This window comes from Myxine glutinosa, chromosome 2, assembly GCF_964187855.1.
Source record: "Myxine glutinosa chromosome 2, kmMyxGlut1.1, whole genome shotgun sequence".
NCBI classification, from domain to species: domain Eukaryota; kingdom Metazoa; phylum Chordata; class Myxini; order Myxiniformes; family Myxinidae; genus Myxine; species Myxine glutinosa.
Genome location: NC_136262.1, coordinates 134,618,586 through 134,639,448, shown reverse-complemented (window position 1 = coordinate 134,639,448; position 20,863 = coordinate 134,618,586). Strand labels below are relative to the sequence as shown.

At 54.1% G+C, this 20,863-nt stretch overlaps 1 protein-coding gene across 1 annotated transcript in view; it reads left to right on the top strand.

Moving 5' to 3' along the window:
• LONP2 (lon peptidase 2, peroxisomal) overlaps window positions 1-20,863 on the top strand; it is a gene marked incomplete at its 5' end in the record, with an annotated part of 103,853 nt that overhangs the window by 62,640 nt on the left and 20,350 nt on the right. The window contains 1 exon segment of the mRNA XM_068105087.2: window positions 16,401-16,542. Coding sequence (XP_067961188.2) covers window positions 16,401-16,542 — 142 coding nt within the window.

The following is a 20,863-nucleotide window of genomic DNA, read 5'->3' as shown; positions in this document are numbered from 1 at the left end:
TCCTTGGATGTCACCTGTTGTGCTGGTCAAAAAGAAGGATGGGACCACGCGGTTCTGCGTGGACTATCGCCAGCTAAACAACGTGACACTCAAGGACTCATATCCCCTGCCAAGGATTGATGACACCCTCGATGCCGTTGCGGGCTCAAATTGGTTCTCAACTTTGGACCTCAAGAGTGGGTATTGGCAGGTGGAGATGGATAGGGCAGGGAAGGAGAAAACGGCATTTTCCACAGGTAAGGGACTGTATCAGTTTACTGTGATGCCGTTTGGTTTGTGTAACGCCCCCGCCACCTTTGAAAGCTTGATGGAACATGTACTAGGCGGCATGCCATGGCAATCATGCCTGGTGTACCTGGATGACGTCCTAGTACATGCCAAAACGTTCCCCCAGGCAGTAGCTAATTTGGACCAGGTGTTCGGGTGCCTCAGACAGGCAGGGTTGAAGCTGAACCCGAGTAAGTGCACTTTGTTTGCAAGAGAGGTGGCCTATCTAGGTCACGTGATCGGCCGCGAGGGGGTAAAAACGGACCCAGACAAAATTAAAGCGGTAGAGGAGTGGCCCGCACCACGTACCATCAAGGAGGTGCGGGGATTTTTGGGACTCTGCTCCTACTACCGGCGCTTTGTGGCGAAATTTGCGGAGTTGGCCCGTCCCCTCCACCGGCTTACGGAGAAGGGGACGCGATTTAATTGGATACGGGAGTGCCACGAGGCCTTCCAAAAATTGAAGGGGTGTCTAACATCCGCACCCCTTCTAGCTTACCCCACTAGTAACGGGGCATTTACCCTGGACACGGATGCGAGCCAGGAAGGATTGGGCGCAGTTTTGTCTCAGACACAGGAGGGCGTGGAGAGAGTGATTGGTTACTATAGTCGGGCCTTAAGTAGGCCCGAGCGAAATTATTGCGTCACTCGCAAAGAGTTATTGGCTATGCTGGCTGCCATGAACCATTTCCACCCGTACCTGTACGGGCGGAAATTTTTGGTTAGAACTGACCATTCCTCCTTGCAATGGCTCCTTCGGTTCAAGGAACCGGAGGGCCAAATTGCAAGGTGGTTGGAAAAGTTGCAGCAGTACGATTTTGATGTGGCCCATAGGGCCGGGAAGGCCCATGGTAATGCGGACGCACTCTCTCGGCGTCCTTGTCTGGGGGAAAACTGTAAATTTTGTGCGAGACACGAGGAGAGGGAGCAATTGGGCGATTCTGCCCCGATTCTCGTCGTCTGGGCAACCCGGGTGAGAGGGCCAATTTTGCCACTAACCGCGGAAGAGGAATTTGGAGATTTGGCATGGAGCACGGCCCAGCAGGAGGATCCTGTCCTGGGGCCAGTGTTCAATTGGGTCAAATTGGGGCAAAGACCAAAGGGGGAAGAGGTCACCCCCCTCGGGGCGCAAACAAAGGCGTATTGGGCTCAGTGGCAGACCCTGGAATTGAAAGGCAACATCTTGTATCGCAAGTGGGTGGAGGTTCCCTCTGATAGAACTTCCTGGCTGGTGATAGTCCCTGACAAATTCAAGAACGTCATATTGCAACAGGTGCATGGTACCCGCTCCGGCGGCCATTTGGGCAGGACAAAGACAATATCTCGGGTCCGCCGGAGGTTCTATTGGGTGAATATGGGGCGCGACATACAGGACTGGTGTCGGAGATGCGACGCCTGTTCTGCCAAAAAGGGACCAGCACGGAGGATGAGGGCCCCCCTTCAATTACATCAGGTGGGGGCCCCCCTTGAGCGGGTGGCTATGGATATTCTAGGACCGCTGCCCCGCACCCGCCAAGGTAATAAGTATATCCTCGTTGTAATGGACTATTTCACCAAGTGGCCGGAGGCCTATGCCCTCCCCAACCAAGAAGCAGGGGTGGTAGCACAGGCCTTCGTAGAAGGATTTGTATGTCGGCACGGGATTCCACAGGAGCTGCACACCGATCAGGGTCGAAATTTTGAAAGTCAATTGCTAAAAGATGTGTGCAGACTCCTGTCAATTCGGAAAACCAGGACCACGCCCTTGCGGCCACAATCTGACGGGATGGTGGAAAGGTTCAATCAAACATTGATCCAACAACTAGCATTGTTCACCACCACCCGTCAGGATGACTGGGACGAACATCTCCCGTACCTGTTGATGGCCTACCGAACTAGCCAACACGGGGCCACCGCATGCAGTCCAGCGTTGCTTATGTATGGGCGGGAGTTACGGGCTCCCGCCGACGTGCTATGCGGTCCCGTGCCAGACACCACGGACACACCGCCGAGGGAGGGTTACGCACGTCACCTGGAGGAAGGCATGGAGCGGGTCCATGCCTTCGCCCGCCGCCAGCTCCATCTGGCGGGGGCCAAGATGAAGCGCAGGTACGACGACCGGAGCCAGGGGAGTCAATACGCTCCGGGGATGAAGATTTGGTTCTTTAATCCCCGGAGGCGGAAGGGAAGGTGCCCAAAACTCACCTCCCCCTGGCAAGGCCCAGGAGTCGTCCTGTCGCAAATCTGTGACGTGGTCATTAAGATCAAAATGGGGCCACGGACCCCCCCTCGGATCGTCCATGCCGACCGGATAAGACCTTATGCCGGCGAGCAGGCGCCCTCATGGATCGCCTCGGCTCTAGATGCCGAGGCAGGACCCAGTACCTCTTGCGACGGGGGCTCGTAGCGTCAGAGGACTGGGGGGATGGTAGTGAGAGATGCCCCGCTGTGGTGGGATGGCAACGCTGTCATCCCTCACAGAAGGGGGGGGCAAATGCGCTATAGTTTATGGGGTGTATGGCAGTGAAAACTAGCCCGGGTGGGTTAGGTTATATTGTGTGTAGGGATCTAGAAGAGATTGACATTAGGTAACGTTAAGGTTAGTTAGTGACTGATACCTGTAGTGGGGACGCAGGTAGTTTAGTGTGGATGATAATGACGTGGGAGCGCAATAGTTTAAGGGACGACTGGGAAGCGCAAGTTCAGAGGGGAGTAGTTAGATGAGATGATGCCGTGTGTGTGAGAATTGAACAGGTGTGATTGCACAGGTGTGCAACTGAACAGGTGTGTGGAGCAGTGTATGAGGGAGTAGTGGTGATGTGTGTTGTGTTGACCAACTGGTCCAGGAAGAGGAGGAGGGTGCAGGTGGCACCAGGTGTGATTGCACAGGTGTGCAACAACAGGTGAATGGAGAATGGTTGTGTGAAATAAATGGTTGTATGGAATAAATGGTATGGAGTATTGGAATGGATGGTCGTGGAGTGAGTATGGTGGAAATTGTGGAGTGGAGTGGATGGTGCGAAGGTGTGAATGGGGGAAGAGTGGACCCCCATCACGGATACCCGGGGCGGGTAGTGTAAGTGTTAGGTAGAGGGTACAGGTAAATTGTGGTTGGATATTGGCATCTGTGGTGCGGGTGAAAGAATGGTCTTTGGATGGGTGCATTAGTGTTGTGGAAATGGCTGGGCGTGTAGCCTGTTAGTGTGTGTAGTTGGTTTGGGCACTCCACCACTGTGAGGATGTCGGCCAGGTGAGGCCGCAGGTGGGCTCTGGGAGCCGGTAGTTGTGGATGGGGCCCGAGGATCCGGAGGACGGACCCGGGTAGCCCAGTGCCAGAGGGCACCAAGGGGTGACAGAGCCAGGAGAGGCCTTCCCCAGTTAGTTAGGTTAGGGTGAGGAGCTAGGTAAGCTCGGGTGGCAACTGCAGTGGTGGAGGTGTGCAGGTGAGTAGACCTGCTGGGAGAGCTACACGTCGCAGCCCAGAAATTGTGCGAGGCACCGGGAGATGAATCGGGGGAGTGAGACCCCAAATTGAGAAGCACCACAGTTTGGGCAATGGGAATTGGTTTTTAGAACCCATAGTGTAAGTTGGCCAATGGATTGGCAGGGAGAGACCCCGGGTAGTGTAAAGTGTGTTAATGTCATTTAGAAAGTAGTTAGGATGAAGTCTCCTCACACCATCTGCATCCACTCACCTGAGGTGACAGGTACTCCGCACCATGCCATGTTTAATAATTATTGTTACTGTGCAAATGTTTGGATTGTGAGACGCATCATGACGTGGGTGTGACATTGTGCTTTGATGTTCCATCTCTGCCTCCTTATGAGGATTGATGATGAATTTGGTGATGGCAAATTTTGAAGTAGAGGGATTGTGGAGACGAATTTGGTATAGGGGAAATATGGGGAAGACGTGACAGTAGTGACGAATTTGTAAATGTGTAGATTTTTGTACATATGGGGTAAGGGCAAGGGTAGGGTAGGTAACAGGGGGGTGACGTACGGTAGGGACGAGCTTTCTCACTTCGCCCTCCGTATGCATGTCGCCTTGCATTGCCTTATTGATGTGTACCCTTGTGACCTTACCCCTCGCTCAATTGTCTTTCCCCATTTGTCTCCCACATGACCTGTGCGCCACTGGGTGCCGAGGGGAGCGTGCGTGGGTCGGCCATTGTGCGCCCGAAATTCCCAGAACCAGCTGTCTGCATCGATGCACCACATTATGGACCACATGTCTGTGGCCGAGCACCACTTATGGACCCCATGGGTTGGGGCATGGCCCCTCTGCTGGAACCGGCCATGAGGGCCCGAAATCTTGCTGGCGGACCTTGGCCACAGGGCACCGATGCCCCACAGGTGAACCACACTAGTCGGCCCTGTGGGCTATAAATAAAATAAATAAAAATGGACACATTGGGTGCAAGTTTTAATACAAATAGGCCGCCAGTAAGCAAAGCAAAGGAATGACAACATCTGGAAGAACAAATAATGATAACCAGCAGAGGGAGCCGAAGAGCAAGAGATCACCTGCAGGGTTAGGGGTTGTTTGGTTATTTTTTATTGTTGAACATTCTTGAACAATGGTGACTGCACCGATTGGTGCTTGGGTGCGTTTTTGGGTGCTTTCATGGTGCGTCGATGCAGAGCAGACTGTCTCCCCCCCAGAAAGAACAATTACAGGTCCTGGGTTAGTCTTGTAAATAAAAGTAGCGTCAAGTGTAAATAATGCTTCCCACCGTCAGTGTGTAGTTTGAAGACCATTCCGCAATTCGGTTAACTGTGGGCGTAAGTCTGTTAGGCAGGGTGCAATGGAGCAGCGGGACACATTTATTTATGTTTTAAAACTGTCGCAATCAGGGTCAGGTTAAAAGTAGAGGGAACTACACCTACGTGTCACACTAAAAATAAAAGTTGTAGGCCCGGGACGTGCCTAAGAGGAGGAGGGTGCAGTGTTGCGGAGATGAGGACTGTATTTTTTTGATTGTGTGCTGTACTATTATTACTATTGTTTATTCTGCGCCCCCCTACCTCCGGAGCTGTGTAAAGGTGAAAGGGCATCCCATAATTAGTCCACAAGCATACACATCAGCCAAGTAATAGAATACCCCTGTTGATAGTTATCTCTTATTCTGTGTTTTAGAGTAAGGCTGTGTCTCCCATTAATTGAAGTACTCCATTGCACCAGTGAAAGAGAATAGATCCCCTTTCCTTCCCATCCCCAAAATCTCCATTTCCTTTTACACCCCCTTCCGTCATTGCCGGGCCTCGATTGCCGAATTACCTCCCCTCCAATAACCGCCATTGAACCTGTGCTCTCGTCGGAGAAGAAAGGCGTGCCCGCCCGTCGTCATCAAGGGCGGAGCCAGAGGGTCGCGCGACCAACCAGGGCCGAGGTGAGCACCCCGATGGGCGTGTCCAAAAGGCCGGCGGCTTAATCGCCGGAGGCGTTATAAAAGGCGCGCACGCAGGAAGCAAGTGAGTTGGTCCCCACGAGAGAGAGTCGTGAAGAGTCAGTCAGTGGAGTCGGTGGTCAGTTGGTTGCGGTGAGGAGTCGGTGGTGGCGGTCAGTGGTTGCGTTGGTTGCGGTGAGGAGTCGGTGGTGAGGAGTGAGTGAACCAAGAGAGAGTTGAGGGTTTGGACCAGACGCGTCAGACAAGTCCTGGGAAGGCAGCGGAGGCCACAGCGGCCAAAACAGCAGCGTGGGGCCTGAACGGCGGCTGCTAAACGCGCCGGTTGTGCTGCGGGACCCCCTTGGACCTCCCTCTCCCTCCAGCCATCCACCTCCTGCCTTTCCATCCTTCTTGTGTACGTGAGTTTGTTCTGTTTGTTCTGTCCTGGGTTAATTAAGTCTGTATAAGCTAGTATTTTCCCTGTCACCTGCGTCTTATGTGCTTGTAAATAAACGTGACTGCTTTCTTTTTGCTTGTGTGTAAATAGTCAATAAATTCAGTAGTATTTCCAAACCTTTCTTTGCCTTCGTTTTCCTCTTTGCATTCGTCATTTTTGTCTTTTCCCTCATTGAGCAGCTGCGGTGCGATCCGGCCAACGTTTGGGTGGAATCAGGTGAGTCGGGGATCCTGTTAGGTCGCGGTAACACGCCACCGCTCGGTCAATATAACATCTGTCCGCGACCCGTAACAATATATATATATATATATATATATATATATATATATATATATATATATATATATATATATATATATATATTTATTTATTTATTTATTTATTTATTTATTTATATATATATATATATATATATATATATATATATATATATATATATATATATATATATATATATATATATATATATATATTGTTATGAATTTGAGAATGGTGTTTTTTTTTGTGTTGTAAAATATCACCCTCCTTCCTCCAGTTGTGTATAAAGGTCAAAGGGCGTCCCTTAGTTAGGTCATATACAATCACGTAGACCAAATCATAAGATCTCCCTGTTCAGTAGTTATCTCCTTATTGTGTGTATTAGATTAAGGCTGTGTCTTCCATTAATTGACACTCCATTGCACCGAATCCAGACAAGGTAGTATCCCCTTTCAATTTCCCCAGAACCTCCATTGGATTCCCCTTTCCTCAATTGCCAACTGCATTGAGCGGTTCGCTGAATTCTGCTGCAGCTGTGGGTTGTTGTTTTCGCTGCAAGACTCCATTAGCCACGAGGTCATCTCAGAGCCGAAGGTGGGAGGAGTCGGCCCAGCGCCGGGAACAAGGCGTGGCCTTGCCAACGCCTCCTCTAAGGGCGGGATCGGTGAGCCCTCGCGACCAATCAGGGCCGAGGCGACCTCACCGATGGGCGTGTCCTGGAGGCCGGCGGCTTGATCGCCCGAGGGAGATATAAGCGCGCGCGGAAGCCTTTGGAAGAGTGGCGTCAGAGATACGGCAGATGCGTGACCCAGCTGATTTCTGCAGAGAGCCGCTTCAACCAGCCCCGTTTCAACCAGCCGCATGAAGCCCTGACGGGGCAGCGAGTGACCCTGCCGGTGTGCGGTGTAAAGCCGTATTCAAGGAGCTGCCGGCTCCTCGCTTCCCGCCCGGAGTGGACCTGCTCGCTGTGCCCTGTGATTCCACCTGCTCATCCCTCCAAACCATTCCTGCCATTCCATCCTTTTGTGTACGTGAGTTTGTTTTGTGTGTTCTGTCCTGGGTTATAAGTAAGTCTGTATAAGCTAGAAATTGCACTGTGTCCTTCTGGTCCGTCCCCCTTTCTACATTATTTTATTATCCTTCCTTCTTCCTTGGTTTCTTTCATTGTGTAAATAGTAATAATAAATAATAGTCGTATTTCCAACCTTTTGCCTTTGTCTTCTTCTTCTTCACATCCGTCGTCTTTGTCTTTTCCCCATTGAATACCTGTGGCACGATTTGGCCAATGTTCAGGATCGGGTTAGTCTTTGTTAACGGTTCGTGCCGCGGCTGCCATCCGCTCGGCAAATTAACATCTTATCCGCGAACGAAGCTGCTCACCTGCCTCTGGAGGGAGCTTGTGCAGCTTCAGGGACCACGTCGGTCAGTCACAAACGAGGGGACTAATCCCCCCTCGAGAAGGGATCCGAGGCCGACGTTGGGTTCCGTAACATTTGGTGTCGGGAGCGAGATTCGGACCTGAAGCGCTTCGCGCGCTCAAATTACGAGTGGGCTGAAATTTGGTTTTATAAAATCCTAAATTTAAAAATCGTGCCATGGATGGTCAAGGCGACGGGATGCCGGTGGGGGAATTAGAGGGTGTAGAGTCGACCCAGGATCTCGGGGAAATGTATGTGGGAGAAATGGAGGAGGAGAACAATGAGGACGTGGTTGAGGGGGTATCAGGTGCGCAAAATGGCGCCCTCGCGCACGTGGTTGTAGCGGCCCCAAATTTAGCCGCGCCCGTGGTCGCAGCAGCCGAGCCCGAGATGCCGGAGTACATGAAAATAATTATGATGCAAATAATGGCCAAATTCGACACCCAAAAGGAAGAAACGAGGGCAATGAGGGACGAAGCAAGGGGTACCAGAAACCAAATTAAAGAAATAACTGAGGAAATGGCGAGGGACAGAGTCACATATGAAGTAAGGGAAGCGGAGAGGGACAGAGACCGCGGGTTGAGCGAGCAGGTCCCAGGGGTGCACGAGGAGGTAACGCGGGTCGAGAAGCACTGGTTGGGCGAAGTGGAGGAAAGCGCGGGTACAATGACGGGTATAGAGATTGCGACCCGGGGTATGGGGCAGCTGGCGACCGCTGAGGTAGGAGAGAAAATTTTATTGAAGCCAGCGGTCGTCGAGGTGAATAAAGAAAAAACAGTAGTGGGTATAATTGAAATTGTAGAAACGACAGACGTAAAAGAGCAACAGTCGGAGGAAGGAATGGAAATTGCTCAAAGTCTGAATGCACATCCTGATGCCGTACTTGCTAATCCTTATAAAGATTTGCAGGTGCGCGTGGAGAAGAGGATCCCAAAGGTGAGACGGGCTGAATATGGCGCTAAGAGGTTTTTCGGCAGAGGGTTCGGCGCGAAGAGAATTGTTGCGCGCTTGGGATCGAGGAAGCACCCGGGCGTTCGTGGAAGGTCCTTTGTGTGCTGTGTTAAAGCGAATGGCACGCGTGTGAAAAAAAAAGTGTGTGTCAAGGGGTGAGCGTGTTACGAAGCGCGAGTGTGAAACCGAGTGTGAGCGAGAATGCACGACGGAGTGTACGTGCGAGGGTGAGAGTGACCCGGAGAGTGAGTTGGAGGAGGAGCGGGTGCGAGGATGCACGTTTGGGGTGAACGGAGAGGGTGTGCGAGAAAGCACACCTGAGTTGGTTGTGGCGCGGGTGTGGGAGAGCCCATCGGAGCGCGTGAGTGGGTGGATGCAAGAGTGCACGCCCATGGTGAGTGGTACGGAGTACATATCGAGGGAGAGTGCGCAAGACGGTGCGCGAGGTGTGTTAAGGGAGCGTGCGAACGGCGAGTGTGCACGAGAGGTGTGGGGTGTAACAGGGAGTGCGTTGGTGGAATGGACGGAGTGTGTGGAATGGACGGACGGCGTTGGAACGCCGGGCTTTGTGAGTGTGAAGCGGGTCGAGTGGTGTGAGCATGCAAGTGAAGCATCGACGTTGACCGGGTTAGTAGTTAGGGCGACGGATAGCGGGTGCTCGGTGCGCGGAGCGCTTTGTTGGATGCGAAGCTTCGCGCGGGGCGCGCTTTGTTGGATGCGAAGCTTCGCGCACGATTCGGGCCTGGCCCCGCCCCGCACGGTCGAGTCCGGGCCTTGTCGGGCGAGGCGACCGGTCCGGTTCAAGGGCGAGTAGGAGGAAGCGGAACGGTGCCCCCTGGCGGGGTCGGAGTTCCGACCGGGCGAGATTGAGCCATCGGGCCCGGGACCGCAAAGTGCCGCGCCGAGATGGTGCGTGGAATCTCGGCCCGACCAAACCACCTCCCTTGAACCGAAAGCTGGACGGATTCAACCTGCAGGCGACCAAACCACCCACGTTCATTGCTCGGCTATGCGAAGCCGGGCTTTGGGAATGTAACGACGCACCGTGGCTCAAGTTTAATGAACGGTGATGATGATAGTGTTTTTGATCCGAAATTTAGAAAAGTGAATAGAATTGGCAGATAATTGGCAAATTTTTGATTGATTGCAATTGGATGAGCCAAACTGGTAGTGAGAGATGCCTGATGTGGTGGGATGGCAACTCTGCCATCCCTCACAAAGGGGGCAAAGGAGCACTAGTTATGGGGTGTATGGCAGTGAAAACTAGCCCGGGAGGGTTAGGATATCGTGTGTAGGGAGCTCGAGAAGATGACCATAGATAACGGTAAGGTTAGGTAGCAACATTGAACCGGTAGTGGGGACATAGAGAGGGTAGTTGGATAATAATGACGGGGGAGCGCAATAGTTTAAAGGGGCGACTGGGAAGCGCAAGTTCCAGAGGGGAGTAGTTAGATAAGATGATGCCGTGTGTTTGAGAATCGAAAGTGTATTGAGCGTGGAAGTGTGTGGAGCAGTGAGTGAGGAACGATTGAGATTGCACAGGTGTGCAACTGAACAGGTGTATGGAGCAGTGTATGAGTGAGTGATGGTGATGTGTGTTGTGTTGACCAAATGGTCCAGGGAGGAAGGAGGGTGCAGGTGGCACCAGGTGATTGCACAGGTGTGCAACTGCAGGTGTATGGGAAATGGTTGTGGGGAATATATGGAGTATGGAATGGATGGTCGTGGGGTGATTATGGTGGAAACTGTGGAGTGGAGTGGATGGTGTGAATGGGGGAAGAGTGGACCCCTATCACGAATACCCGGAGAGGGTAGTGTAAGAGTTAGGTAGAGGGTACAGGTAAATTGTGGTTGGATATTGGCATCTGTGGTGCGTTGTGGAAGAATGATGGTTGGATGGGTGCATTAGTGTCGTGGAAATGGCTGGGCGTGTAGCCGGTTAGTATGTGTAGTTGGTTGGGCACTCCACCACTGTGAGGATGTCGGCACCAGGGGTTTGGGTTTATTTTTATTCATGAACTGTGATGACTGTGCACCAAAGGGTGCTTGATGGTGTTTTGGTGCTTTCTGGTGCGTCAATGCAGGGCAGACTGTCTCCCCCCCAAAAGAACAATCACAGGTCCTGGGTTGCGTTTTGTAAATAAAATAGCGTCAACTGTAAATAATGCTCCCCCATCGTTCATGTTGTAGTTTGAAGACAATTCCGCAATTCGGTTAGCTGTGGGCGTGAGTCTGTTAGGTAGGGTGCAATGGAGCAGCGGGACATATTTATTTATGTTTTAAAACTGTCACACTCAGGGTCAGGTTAAATGTAGAGGGAACTACACCTACGTGCCACACTAAAAGTAAAAGTAATAGGCCCGGGACGTGCCTAAGAGGAGGAGGGTGCAGTGTTATGAATTTGAGAATGGTGTTTTTTTTGTGTTGTAAAATATCACCCTCCTTCCTCCAGTTGTTGTGTATAAAGGTCAAAGGCCGTCCCTTAGTTCGGTCATATACAATGACGTAGCCAAATCATAGATCTCCCTGTTCAGTAGTTATCTCCTTATTGTGTGTATTAGATTAAGGCTGTGTCTTCCATTAATTGACACTCCATTGCACCGAATCCAGACAAGGTAGTATCCCCTTTCAATTTCCCCAGAACCTCCATTGGATTCCCCTTTCCTCAATTGCCAACTGCATTGAGCGGTTCACTGAATTCTGCTGCAGCTGTGGGTTGTTGTTTTCGCTGCAAGACTCCATTAGCCACGAGGTCATCTCGGAGCCGAAGGTGGGAGGAGTCGGCCCAGCGCCGGGAACAAGGCATGGCCTTGCCAACGCCTCCTCTAAGGGTGGGATCGGTGAGCCCTCGCGACCAATCAGGGCCGAGGCGACCTCACCGATGGGCGTGTCCTGGAGGCCGGCGGCTTGATCGCCCCGGGGAGATATAAGCGCGCGCGGAAGCCTTTGGAAGAGTGGCGTCAGAGATACGGCAGATGCGTGACCCAGCTGATTTCTGCAGAGAGCCGCTTCAACCAGCCCCGTTTCAACCAGCCGCGTGAAGCCCTGACGGGGCAGCGAGTGACCCTGCCGGTGTGCGGTGTAAAGCCGAATACAAGGAGCTGCCGGCTCCTCGCTTCCCGCCCGGAGTGGACCTGCTCATTCCTCCAAACCATTCCTGCCATTCCATCCTTTTGTGTACGTGAGTTTGTTTTGTGTGTTCTGTCCTGGGTTATAAGTAAGTCTGTATAAGCTAGAAATTGCACTGTGTCCTTCTGGTCCGTCCCCCTTTCTACATTATTTTATTATCCTTCCTTCTTCCTTGGTTTCTTTCATTGTGTAAATAGTAATCATAAATAAGTCGTGTTTCCAACATTTTGCCTTCGTCTTCTTCTTCACATCCGTCGTCTTTGTCTTTTCCCCATTGAATACCTGTGGCACGATTTGGCCAACGTTCAGGATCGGGTTAGTCTTTGTTAACGGTTCGTGCCGCGGCTGCCATCCGCTCGGCAAATTAACATCTTATCCGCGGTCGCGAACGAAGCTGCTCACCTGCCTCTGGAGGGAGCTTGTGCAGCTTCAGGGACCACGTCGGTCAGTCACAAACGAGGGGACTAATCCCCCTTCGAGAAGGGATCCGAGGCTGACGTTGGGTTCCGTCACAATATATATATATATACATATACACACACACACACACACACACACACGAAATATCATTATTCGTGGATTTTTCCACAGATCAAGAATTGCCGGAACCCCTTTTCCTATTAAAACAATGCCCTGACATTCGTGGCATTTTCCAGGAATGTATCCCCCCGTGAATGTCGGGGTCCGACTACAACAACAGGCATTTTAAGGCCATTTTCCCTGCAAGAGCGGGGGTTAGCCTTGCGGTCCCCATGACAATCTTCTCCATTTTGCCCTATTTTCTACATCTCCCCTTGTTAAGCCTCTTGCCCGCATTTCTTCTTCCACCATCTTTAGCCAAGTCTTTCTCGGTCTTCCCCGTCCTCTACTTCCTTCTACATTCATTTCCATCACTCTTCTCAACCAGTCACTTTCATCCTCCCTCAACACATGGCCAAACCATCTCAAACCGTTTCTCTTCACAGCATCCATCACAGGCTCTATTCCCATCATCTTTCGCAATTCATCATTTGTCTTCCTCTCTCTCAGCGATACTCCACACATCCACCGAACCATTTGCATTTCCACCCTTTCCAGCCTTCGTTGCTGATCTATGTCGGGGTAGGTCTGTATTGTGAAAAATCGAATTTTGAGCTCGAGATCGGAGAGGCTGTAAATGAAGGAACTGTGAGTGGTAACATGATTGGTAAGGCCAGGCAGCAAAAAATAATTACAGGAAGGGAAAAGGTAAAATACTTTTTCCAACACCAGGAGTTTAAATTATAAGATGGAAGAACTTGAAGCTGAAGTAGATATTGAGGAGTTACATATAGTTGCAGTAAGTGAGACTTGGGTTAATGAGGAGAGAAATTGTGCAACTGTATGTCACAGATGGGCAGAAAAGCAAGCGTATTATTATATGGGGAGTGAGGCACCCGTGGGAAACCCACAGGCATGGTCATGTGTGACATTTGGACATCTTGAGTAAGATGCTGCACATTCACGTTTCCAAAATGGTTACTGCTAATTCCTCAGATCCACAAATGATGTCATCTGCACAATTTTAGTTACTTCACATATGTGACCCCTCACTTCCCTTCACTTCTCACTCATCTCTCCCCTCTCCCCCCGGGGTCACTCCACTCCTCTTCTCCGTCCTCTCACTCATCTCCAACCCTCCTCACGCCTCTCCAACCCTCCTCACTCTGCTCCAACCCTCCTCACTCTGCTCCAACCCTCCTCACTCCCCTCCAGCCCTCCACACTTCTCTCCAACTCCTCCTCACTCCTCTCTACTCCACACTCTCCTCCTCACTCCTCTCTACCCCACACTCTCCTCTTCCCCACACTCTCCTCTTCACCACACTCTCCTCTTCACCACACTCTCCTCTTCCCCACACTCTCCTCGTCCCCACACTCTCCTCTTCCCCACACTCTCCTCTTCCCCACACTCTCCTCTTCCCCACACTCTCCTCTTCCCCACACTCTCCTCTTCCCCACACTCTCCTCTTCCCCACACTCTCCTCTTCCCCACACTCTCCTCTTCCCCACACTCTCCTCTTCCCCACACTCTCCTCTTCCCCACACTCTCCTCTTCCCCACACTCTCCTCTTCCCCACACTCTCCTCTTCCCCACACTCTCCTCTTCCCCACACTCTCCTCTTCCCCACACTCTCCTCTTCCCCACACTCTCCTCGTCCCCACACTCCCCTCGTCCCCGCACTCTCCTCTTCCCCACACTCTCCTCTTCCCCACACTCTCCTCTTCCTCACACTCTCCTCTTCCCCACACTCTCCTCTTCCCCACACACTCCTCGTCCCCACACTCCCCTCGTCCCCGCACTCTCCTCTTCCCCACACTCTCCTCTTCCCCACACTCTCCTCGTCCCCACACTCTCCTCTTCCCCACACTCTCCTCTTCCTCACACTCTCCTCTTCCCCACACTCTCCTCTTCCCCACACTCTCCTCTTCCCCACACTCTCCTCTTCCCCACACTCTCCTCTTCCCCACACTCTCCTCTTCCCCACACTCTCCTCTTCCCCACACTCTCCTCTTCCCCACACTCTCCTCTTCCCCACACTCTCCTCTTCCCCACACTCTCCTCTTCCCCACACTCTCCTCTTCCCCACACTCTCCTCTTCCCCACACTCTCCTCTTCCCCACACTCTCCTCTTCCCCACACTCTCCTCTTCCTCACACTCTCCTCTTCCCCACACTCTCCTCTTCCCCACACTCTCCTCTTCCTCACACTCTCCTCTTCCCCACACTCTCCTCTTCCCCACACTCTCCTCGTCCCCACACTCCCCTCGTCCCCGCACTCTCCTCTTCCCCACACTCTCCTCTTCCCCACACTCTCCTCTTCCCCACACTCTCCTCTTCCCCACACACTCCTCGTCCCCACACTCCCCTCGTCCCCACACTCTCCTCTCCCCGCACTCTCCTCGTCCCCGCACTCTCCTCTTCCCCGCACTCTCCTCGTCCCCACACTCTCCTCTTCCCCACACTCAACCTCTTCTCCACACTCTTTCCTCCCTCCACTGTCCTCCCCCCCCCCCCCCCTCCCAACCCCCTGTCCTCTCCACCTCTCACTTCTCTGCCCATCTCTCCTTCCTCTCCTCACTCCTCTCCAACTCCTCCTCTCTCCTCTTATCCTCACTCTCCTCCCCCCCCCTCCTCCCTCACTGCTCTCCCCCTCTCCTTCCCCCACACCCTTCACCACCCCTCACTTATCTTTCCCCCCTCACTCCTCCCTCTTCTCTCCTCTCTACCCCCCTCCCGCATCTCTCCTCTCCAACACCTCCTCACTCCTCTCCACCCCTCACCCCTCTCTACCCCTCATTGTCCCATCTCCCTCACTCTCCAATCCCTCACTGCACACACTGTACAGGGGAGAGCATGACACTCAGGGGAGAGAAGGAAAGGATCGCACACAGGGAAGAGGAGGGAGGATAGGGTGAAAAGTGATGCTTCCACCTTTACTTGATTGACTTGAGAGAAAGGAGGATGGAGAACACGCATTGACTGACTTCTGTTGTTCATTTTCAAACTTGAAAGCATCGAATACACTTTGCTTTACAAATTAAAAATGGCTTAAAACCAAACGTTATCTTTTATTTTCCATTTTATATATATATACAAAAGAAAGCTTTTGTTTGTTTGTTTGTTTGTCAGCACGCGCTAATGTCCTGAACGGTGAAAGATAGGAGGAAACCCCTGAAACACAAAAAATGTTGGGACGGGCCCCGGGAAGGTTATAGGCCAGGTGGCGAGACCTGTCGAGGGCCCCCTCGGCCAGGTTGGGCCCATTTCGCAATAAATCTTCTTCTTCTTCTTTCAAAATTCTCTTGAAGTACAACTTATGCACTTAATAGGAATATCTGACTGATTGCAACACATGCATTCAAAATTCTCTCGTGGGGTCCGACAGAAGAAAGACCAAGGAATCGTTGAGCATTAATTGATACTGGGCTCCCGTCAGACCCATGTACAGAAGATTAAATTCATTCAAAAAGAACCCGGACAATGCCGGGTGCATTCAGCTAGTTATTTAATAAATATTGTATTTCATAATTATTCCAAATTGTTACTTACATTTTCCAAAGTACAGTATTGTTTAACTACATAGTTGAAAAATAGTTAACTCGCCTTAACCAAACTCTGTATATACATCCCAGGAATATGAAAAAATATGATTGCACTCCGGTTCGATCCCAAATCTAGTATTCAGTCGCTGTACTTTTGCTTAGTTACAATATGCACTAATCCCTCGTAGGGAATCGTACCCTTCATCCTCTACATTCCCCTCCCCTCCCCTTCCCTACCCTAAACCCCTCCCCTCTCTCCATTTTTTTGTTTTTGAAGCTCCTCCCAGAACGGGTGTAGCCACTCCCTCAACGGGGGAAGCCCCACGCATGAACGGACAGACGCCGTAGGGTAGACTGCAGCAGAGTAATATAGTGATTCGTAAATTCTGAGATATTTAACTTTGCATTGGTAACAAGTTAGGAGGGGGGCATTCAGAAGAGAGGTTTGAATGTGAGAGAATGTGAAAGCGTGAATTGCTGTTTTGCAGGCGAACATATGTGGGGAGCATGCCGGGGCGCATCATTGGCGGCCTGCGTACCGTCGCCGTGAATAATCCAGTGTTTCTTCTCGATGAGGTGGACAAGCTTGGTCTGGGGATACATGGAGATCCCTCTGCTGCCTTGCTCGAGGTTCCATATTGCTTCAGATTATTTTTGTGATGCTTATTTGTCCTGCATTTGCTCAGAAGTCGAAACACTTGATTACTTGTCTATTTTCTTTCTCTCTACTTACTTTCTGTTTATTTTCATAGTGATGTGTGTTTTTTAAAAATTGATTTACAAAATATATTGCTCGATCAAATGAGATGTGCAAATGAATTGAGACAATGCATTGTCTGCAGTAAATGTCAGCACAAAGTAACTTTTACAACTTACTCTGCAAATTAAGAAAACATTAACAAATCAACGCAACTAGAAGCAAGTAAGTCATCAGGAAATGACAAGAAATTAGTAACTGAATAAATTCTAGGAGAGCAGAAAGAAAAATGAAAAGGGAATCAATATCAGTAACAAGAGAGACGTTGTGTAGAGCACAATACTTGCAAATTCCATCCCTCTGAAGGAACTCTGCTCCAACGCGAGTCGAAAGAATTGACGCGACCAAAGACGGAATTCGTCCGAGTTGCTTTATTGAAACAAAACAGCTCAGGTATTCTGACAAGCCCGTTTATCGGGCAGCAATATATATACACATTTATGTCGGGAAGTTTGCCCGGCAAAAGCTATACCGGGCATGCCCGGGTGTCAAGGGCGAGCCTTGGAAAGGCGAGTCTGGACCTGCCCGGGCGTGTTTGGCTGCGGCCTGGCAAGTCGAGGCTGGGCGTGCCCGGGCGCTCTGGACGAGCCCTGGAAAGGCGATAGCGGGCATGCCCGGACGCTCTGGGCGAGCCCTGGAAAGGCGATAGCGGGCATGCCCGGACGCTCTGGGCGAGCCCTGAAAAGGCGATAGCGGGCATGCCCGGACGCTCTGGGCGAGCCCTGGAAAGGCGAGAGCGGGCATGCCCGGGAAAGACGAGACCGGGCGTGCCCGGGAGGTTCGGGCGTGCCCGGGAACAGAGAGTCCGGGCATGCCCGGGAGAGGCGCATCTGGCCGTGTTCTGGCCGGTGCAAGGCGATTGTGTGCATCCAGCGGTAACCGCTACACACGCCCCTCCAGAATCGACCTGCACCGGCAGGGTCCATTTAAGGGGGGTCCGGATGACCCGGCCGAAGCGACCCCTGGAGGGTCGTGGGGAGGGGTCCGACGTGGTGGTGGGTGGTCGAGCGGGGGGAACTGTGGACGGGGGGCGGCCTCGCCGCGGAGGAAGGGCCAACCGTGGTGGTCGGTCGACGTCCATGTGCGCCGGTTTGAGGCGGTCCACAGAAATCTGGTCCGGCCGGCCGCCGAAGTCGACGATGAAAGACTTGTCGCCCCGTCGCAGGACCCGGAAGGGCCCGTCGTACGGCGGCCGGAGTGGCCCCCGGTGCGCGTCATGACGCACAAAGACGTACTCCGCTATGCGAAGCGCCGGGGGGACGTAGGACTGGGGGCCACCGTGGCGGGACGTCGGCACGGGGGCAAATCGTCGGGCGGCCTCCTGGAGGTCCGAGCGCTGGCGAGCGGCGGACCAGGGACTGGTAGCGTCGGGCACGAATTCGCCCGGGACGCGGAGCGGCTGGCCGTAGACGAGCTCGGCGGCGGACGCCTGGAGGTCTTCCTTGGGGGCCGTGCGAAGGCCCAAAAGGACCCACGGCAGCCGGTCGGCCCAACCGTCGTCCTGAAGGCCGGCCATGAGTGCGGCCTTCATGGAGCGGTGAAACCGCTCGCACAACCCGTTGGCATGGGGGTGGTAGGCCGTGGTGCGGTGCAGCGTGACCCCCAACGAACGGGCGACCGCGCCCCAAAGCTCAGACTTGAACTGTGGGCCGCGGTTGGACGAGATGTCCGCTGGTGCGCCGAAGCGCGCGACCCAGGTGGCGATGAACGCCTGCGCCACGTCGGCGGTGCTCGGTGGAGGCGAGGGGCACGGCCTCCGGCCACCTGGTGGTCCTGTCCACCATGGTGAGCAGGTGGGTGAACCCCCGCGAGGGGGGCAGGGGGTCCACGTGGACGTGGTCGAAACGCCGTTCAGGCACGGCGAAAGGTGCCAGCGGGGCCTGGGTGTGGCGGTGGACCTTGACCCGCTGGCAGGCCGTGCAGGCGTTGGCCCAGTCGCGGATGTTTCGTCGAAGGCCGTGCCAGACGAAACGCGCCGACACCAGCTTCTGAGAAGCTTTCCAGCCCGGGTGAGAAAGGCCGTGGATGGAGGCGAAGATGCGGCGCTGCCAGGAAACGGGCACGATGGGGCGAGGCTGGCCCTGGGAGACGTCGCAGAGCAGGACGGTGCCCGCGAAGGGAATGTCGGCCAGGCGGAGGCCCGTGTCCGCCGCACGGAGTGCCTGCACCGAGGCGTCGGTGGTCTGGTCGGCCGCCATGAGCGCGAAGTCCACGCCGAGGTGGACCGCGTTCGCGCTGGCCCGAGAAAGACAGTCGGCCACGGCGTTGTCTTTGCCGGCGACGTGCCGGATGTCCGTGGTGAACTCCGACACGGCGGAGAGGTGGCGCTGCTGGCGGGCCGACCACGGCTCCGTGACCTTAGCCATTGCGTAGACCAACGGCTTGTGGTCGACGAAAGCCGTGAACGGGCGGCCCTCCAGGAGGTGTCAGAAATGGCGAACGGCCAGGAATAGCCCGAGCAGCTCACGGTCGAACGTGCTGTAGTTTAACTCGTTCGGCCAGAGTTGCCGGCTGAAAAAAGCGAGTGGGTGCCAAACCCCGTCCACCCATTGCTCATGGACGGCGCCCACCGCGTAGTTGGAGGCGTCCGTAGTGAGGGCGATGGGCGCGTTGAGCACCGGGTGAGCCAGCAGCGTTGCGTCGGCGAGGGCCCGTTTGGCGCTGGCGAAGGCCGCGTCCATGGCCGCGGACCAAACAATGTCATGCTTGGCCGGCTTGCCCCGGAGGGCCTCGTAAAGGGGCCGCATGAGCTGAGCAGCGCGGGGCACGAATCGGTGATAAAAATTCACCATGCCGAGGAACTCTTGGAGGGCCTTGATGGAACGGGGACGCGGGAACGTGGTGATGGCCTCGACCTTGGTCGGCAGCGGCACGGCCCCGGTCTTGGTGATGCGGTGGCCCAAAAAGTCAACGGTCGTCGCGCCGAAGTGGCATTTGACCGGGTTGACAATTAAGCCGTGCTCGCTGAGGCGACCGAACAGTGTTCGGAGGTGGAGGAGGTGCTCGGCGCGGGACGTGCTGGCGACGAGGATATCGTCCAGATAGACGAAAAGAAACGGCAGGTCGCGCAGCACGCCGTCCATCAAGCGATGGAATGCCTGGGCCGCGTTCTTGAGGCCAAACGGCATCCGCAAAAATTCGAACAGGCCGAACGGCGTGATGACGGCCGTCTTCGGGACGTCGGCCGCCTGGACAGGTACCTGGTGGTAGCCCCGTATCAGGTCAATTTTCAAAAAGATGACCCGTCCCGCCAAACGGGCGGAAAAGTCCTGAATATGCAGGATCGGGTACCTGTCGGGGGTGGTAGCGTCGTTGAGACGGCGGTAGTCGCCACACAGGCGCCATCCACCCCCCGGCTTTGGCACGATGTGCAGTGGCGAGGCCCACGCGCTATCGGAGCGCCGCACGATGCCGAGGTGCTCCAACGCGTCGAACTCGGCCTTCGCCACGGCGAGCTTGGCCGGGTCGAGGCGGCGGGCCCTGACGTAGACCGGCGGGCCCGTAGTGGGTATGTGGTGCTCGATCCCGTGCCGCACCGCGACGGCCGAAAACGTCGGCCGCGTGAGGGCCGGGAATTCCGCGAGCAGGCGAGCGAACTCGTTCGCTGCCGGGAGGGCGCACGCCAGTTCGGTCGGCGCGGAGCTGCTCATCGTGCACGCCAGGGAGCTGAAGGTCTCGGCGTTGACAAGGCGACGACGTTTGACGTCGACCAGCAGCCCGTGCGCGCAGAGGAAGTCGGCGCCCAGCAAAGCCATGGGGACGCAGGCGGTCACAAAAGTCCATTGAAAACGCTGGCTGCCGAAGCAGAGGGTGACGACGCGTGGGCCGAAAGTGCGTATGGCCGAGCCATTAGCAGCGACCAAAGAGGGGCCGCAAACGGCATCCCGCCTGTCCTGCTCGGAGGCGGGTATGACGCTCAGTTGGGCGCCGGTGTCACACAGGAAACGCCGCCCAGACGCTTTGTCTCGAATAAACAGCAAGTTGCCCGAGTGGCCGGCGCTCATGGCTGGGAATGAACGCCGGCCCGGCCGTTTCCCGACCTGCCGAAAGTGCACGGGGGCCGGCACGTCCGAGCCTTGTGTCCGAACCTGGCGTGGTAATAACACCACGCCCGGTCAGGTGGAGGCCCCGGCCGTCGTGTCGGAAGCGGGCGGTGCGGCGTGGCGGCCGCCAGTTGCACCGGCAGTTCGGCCT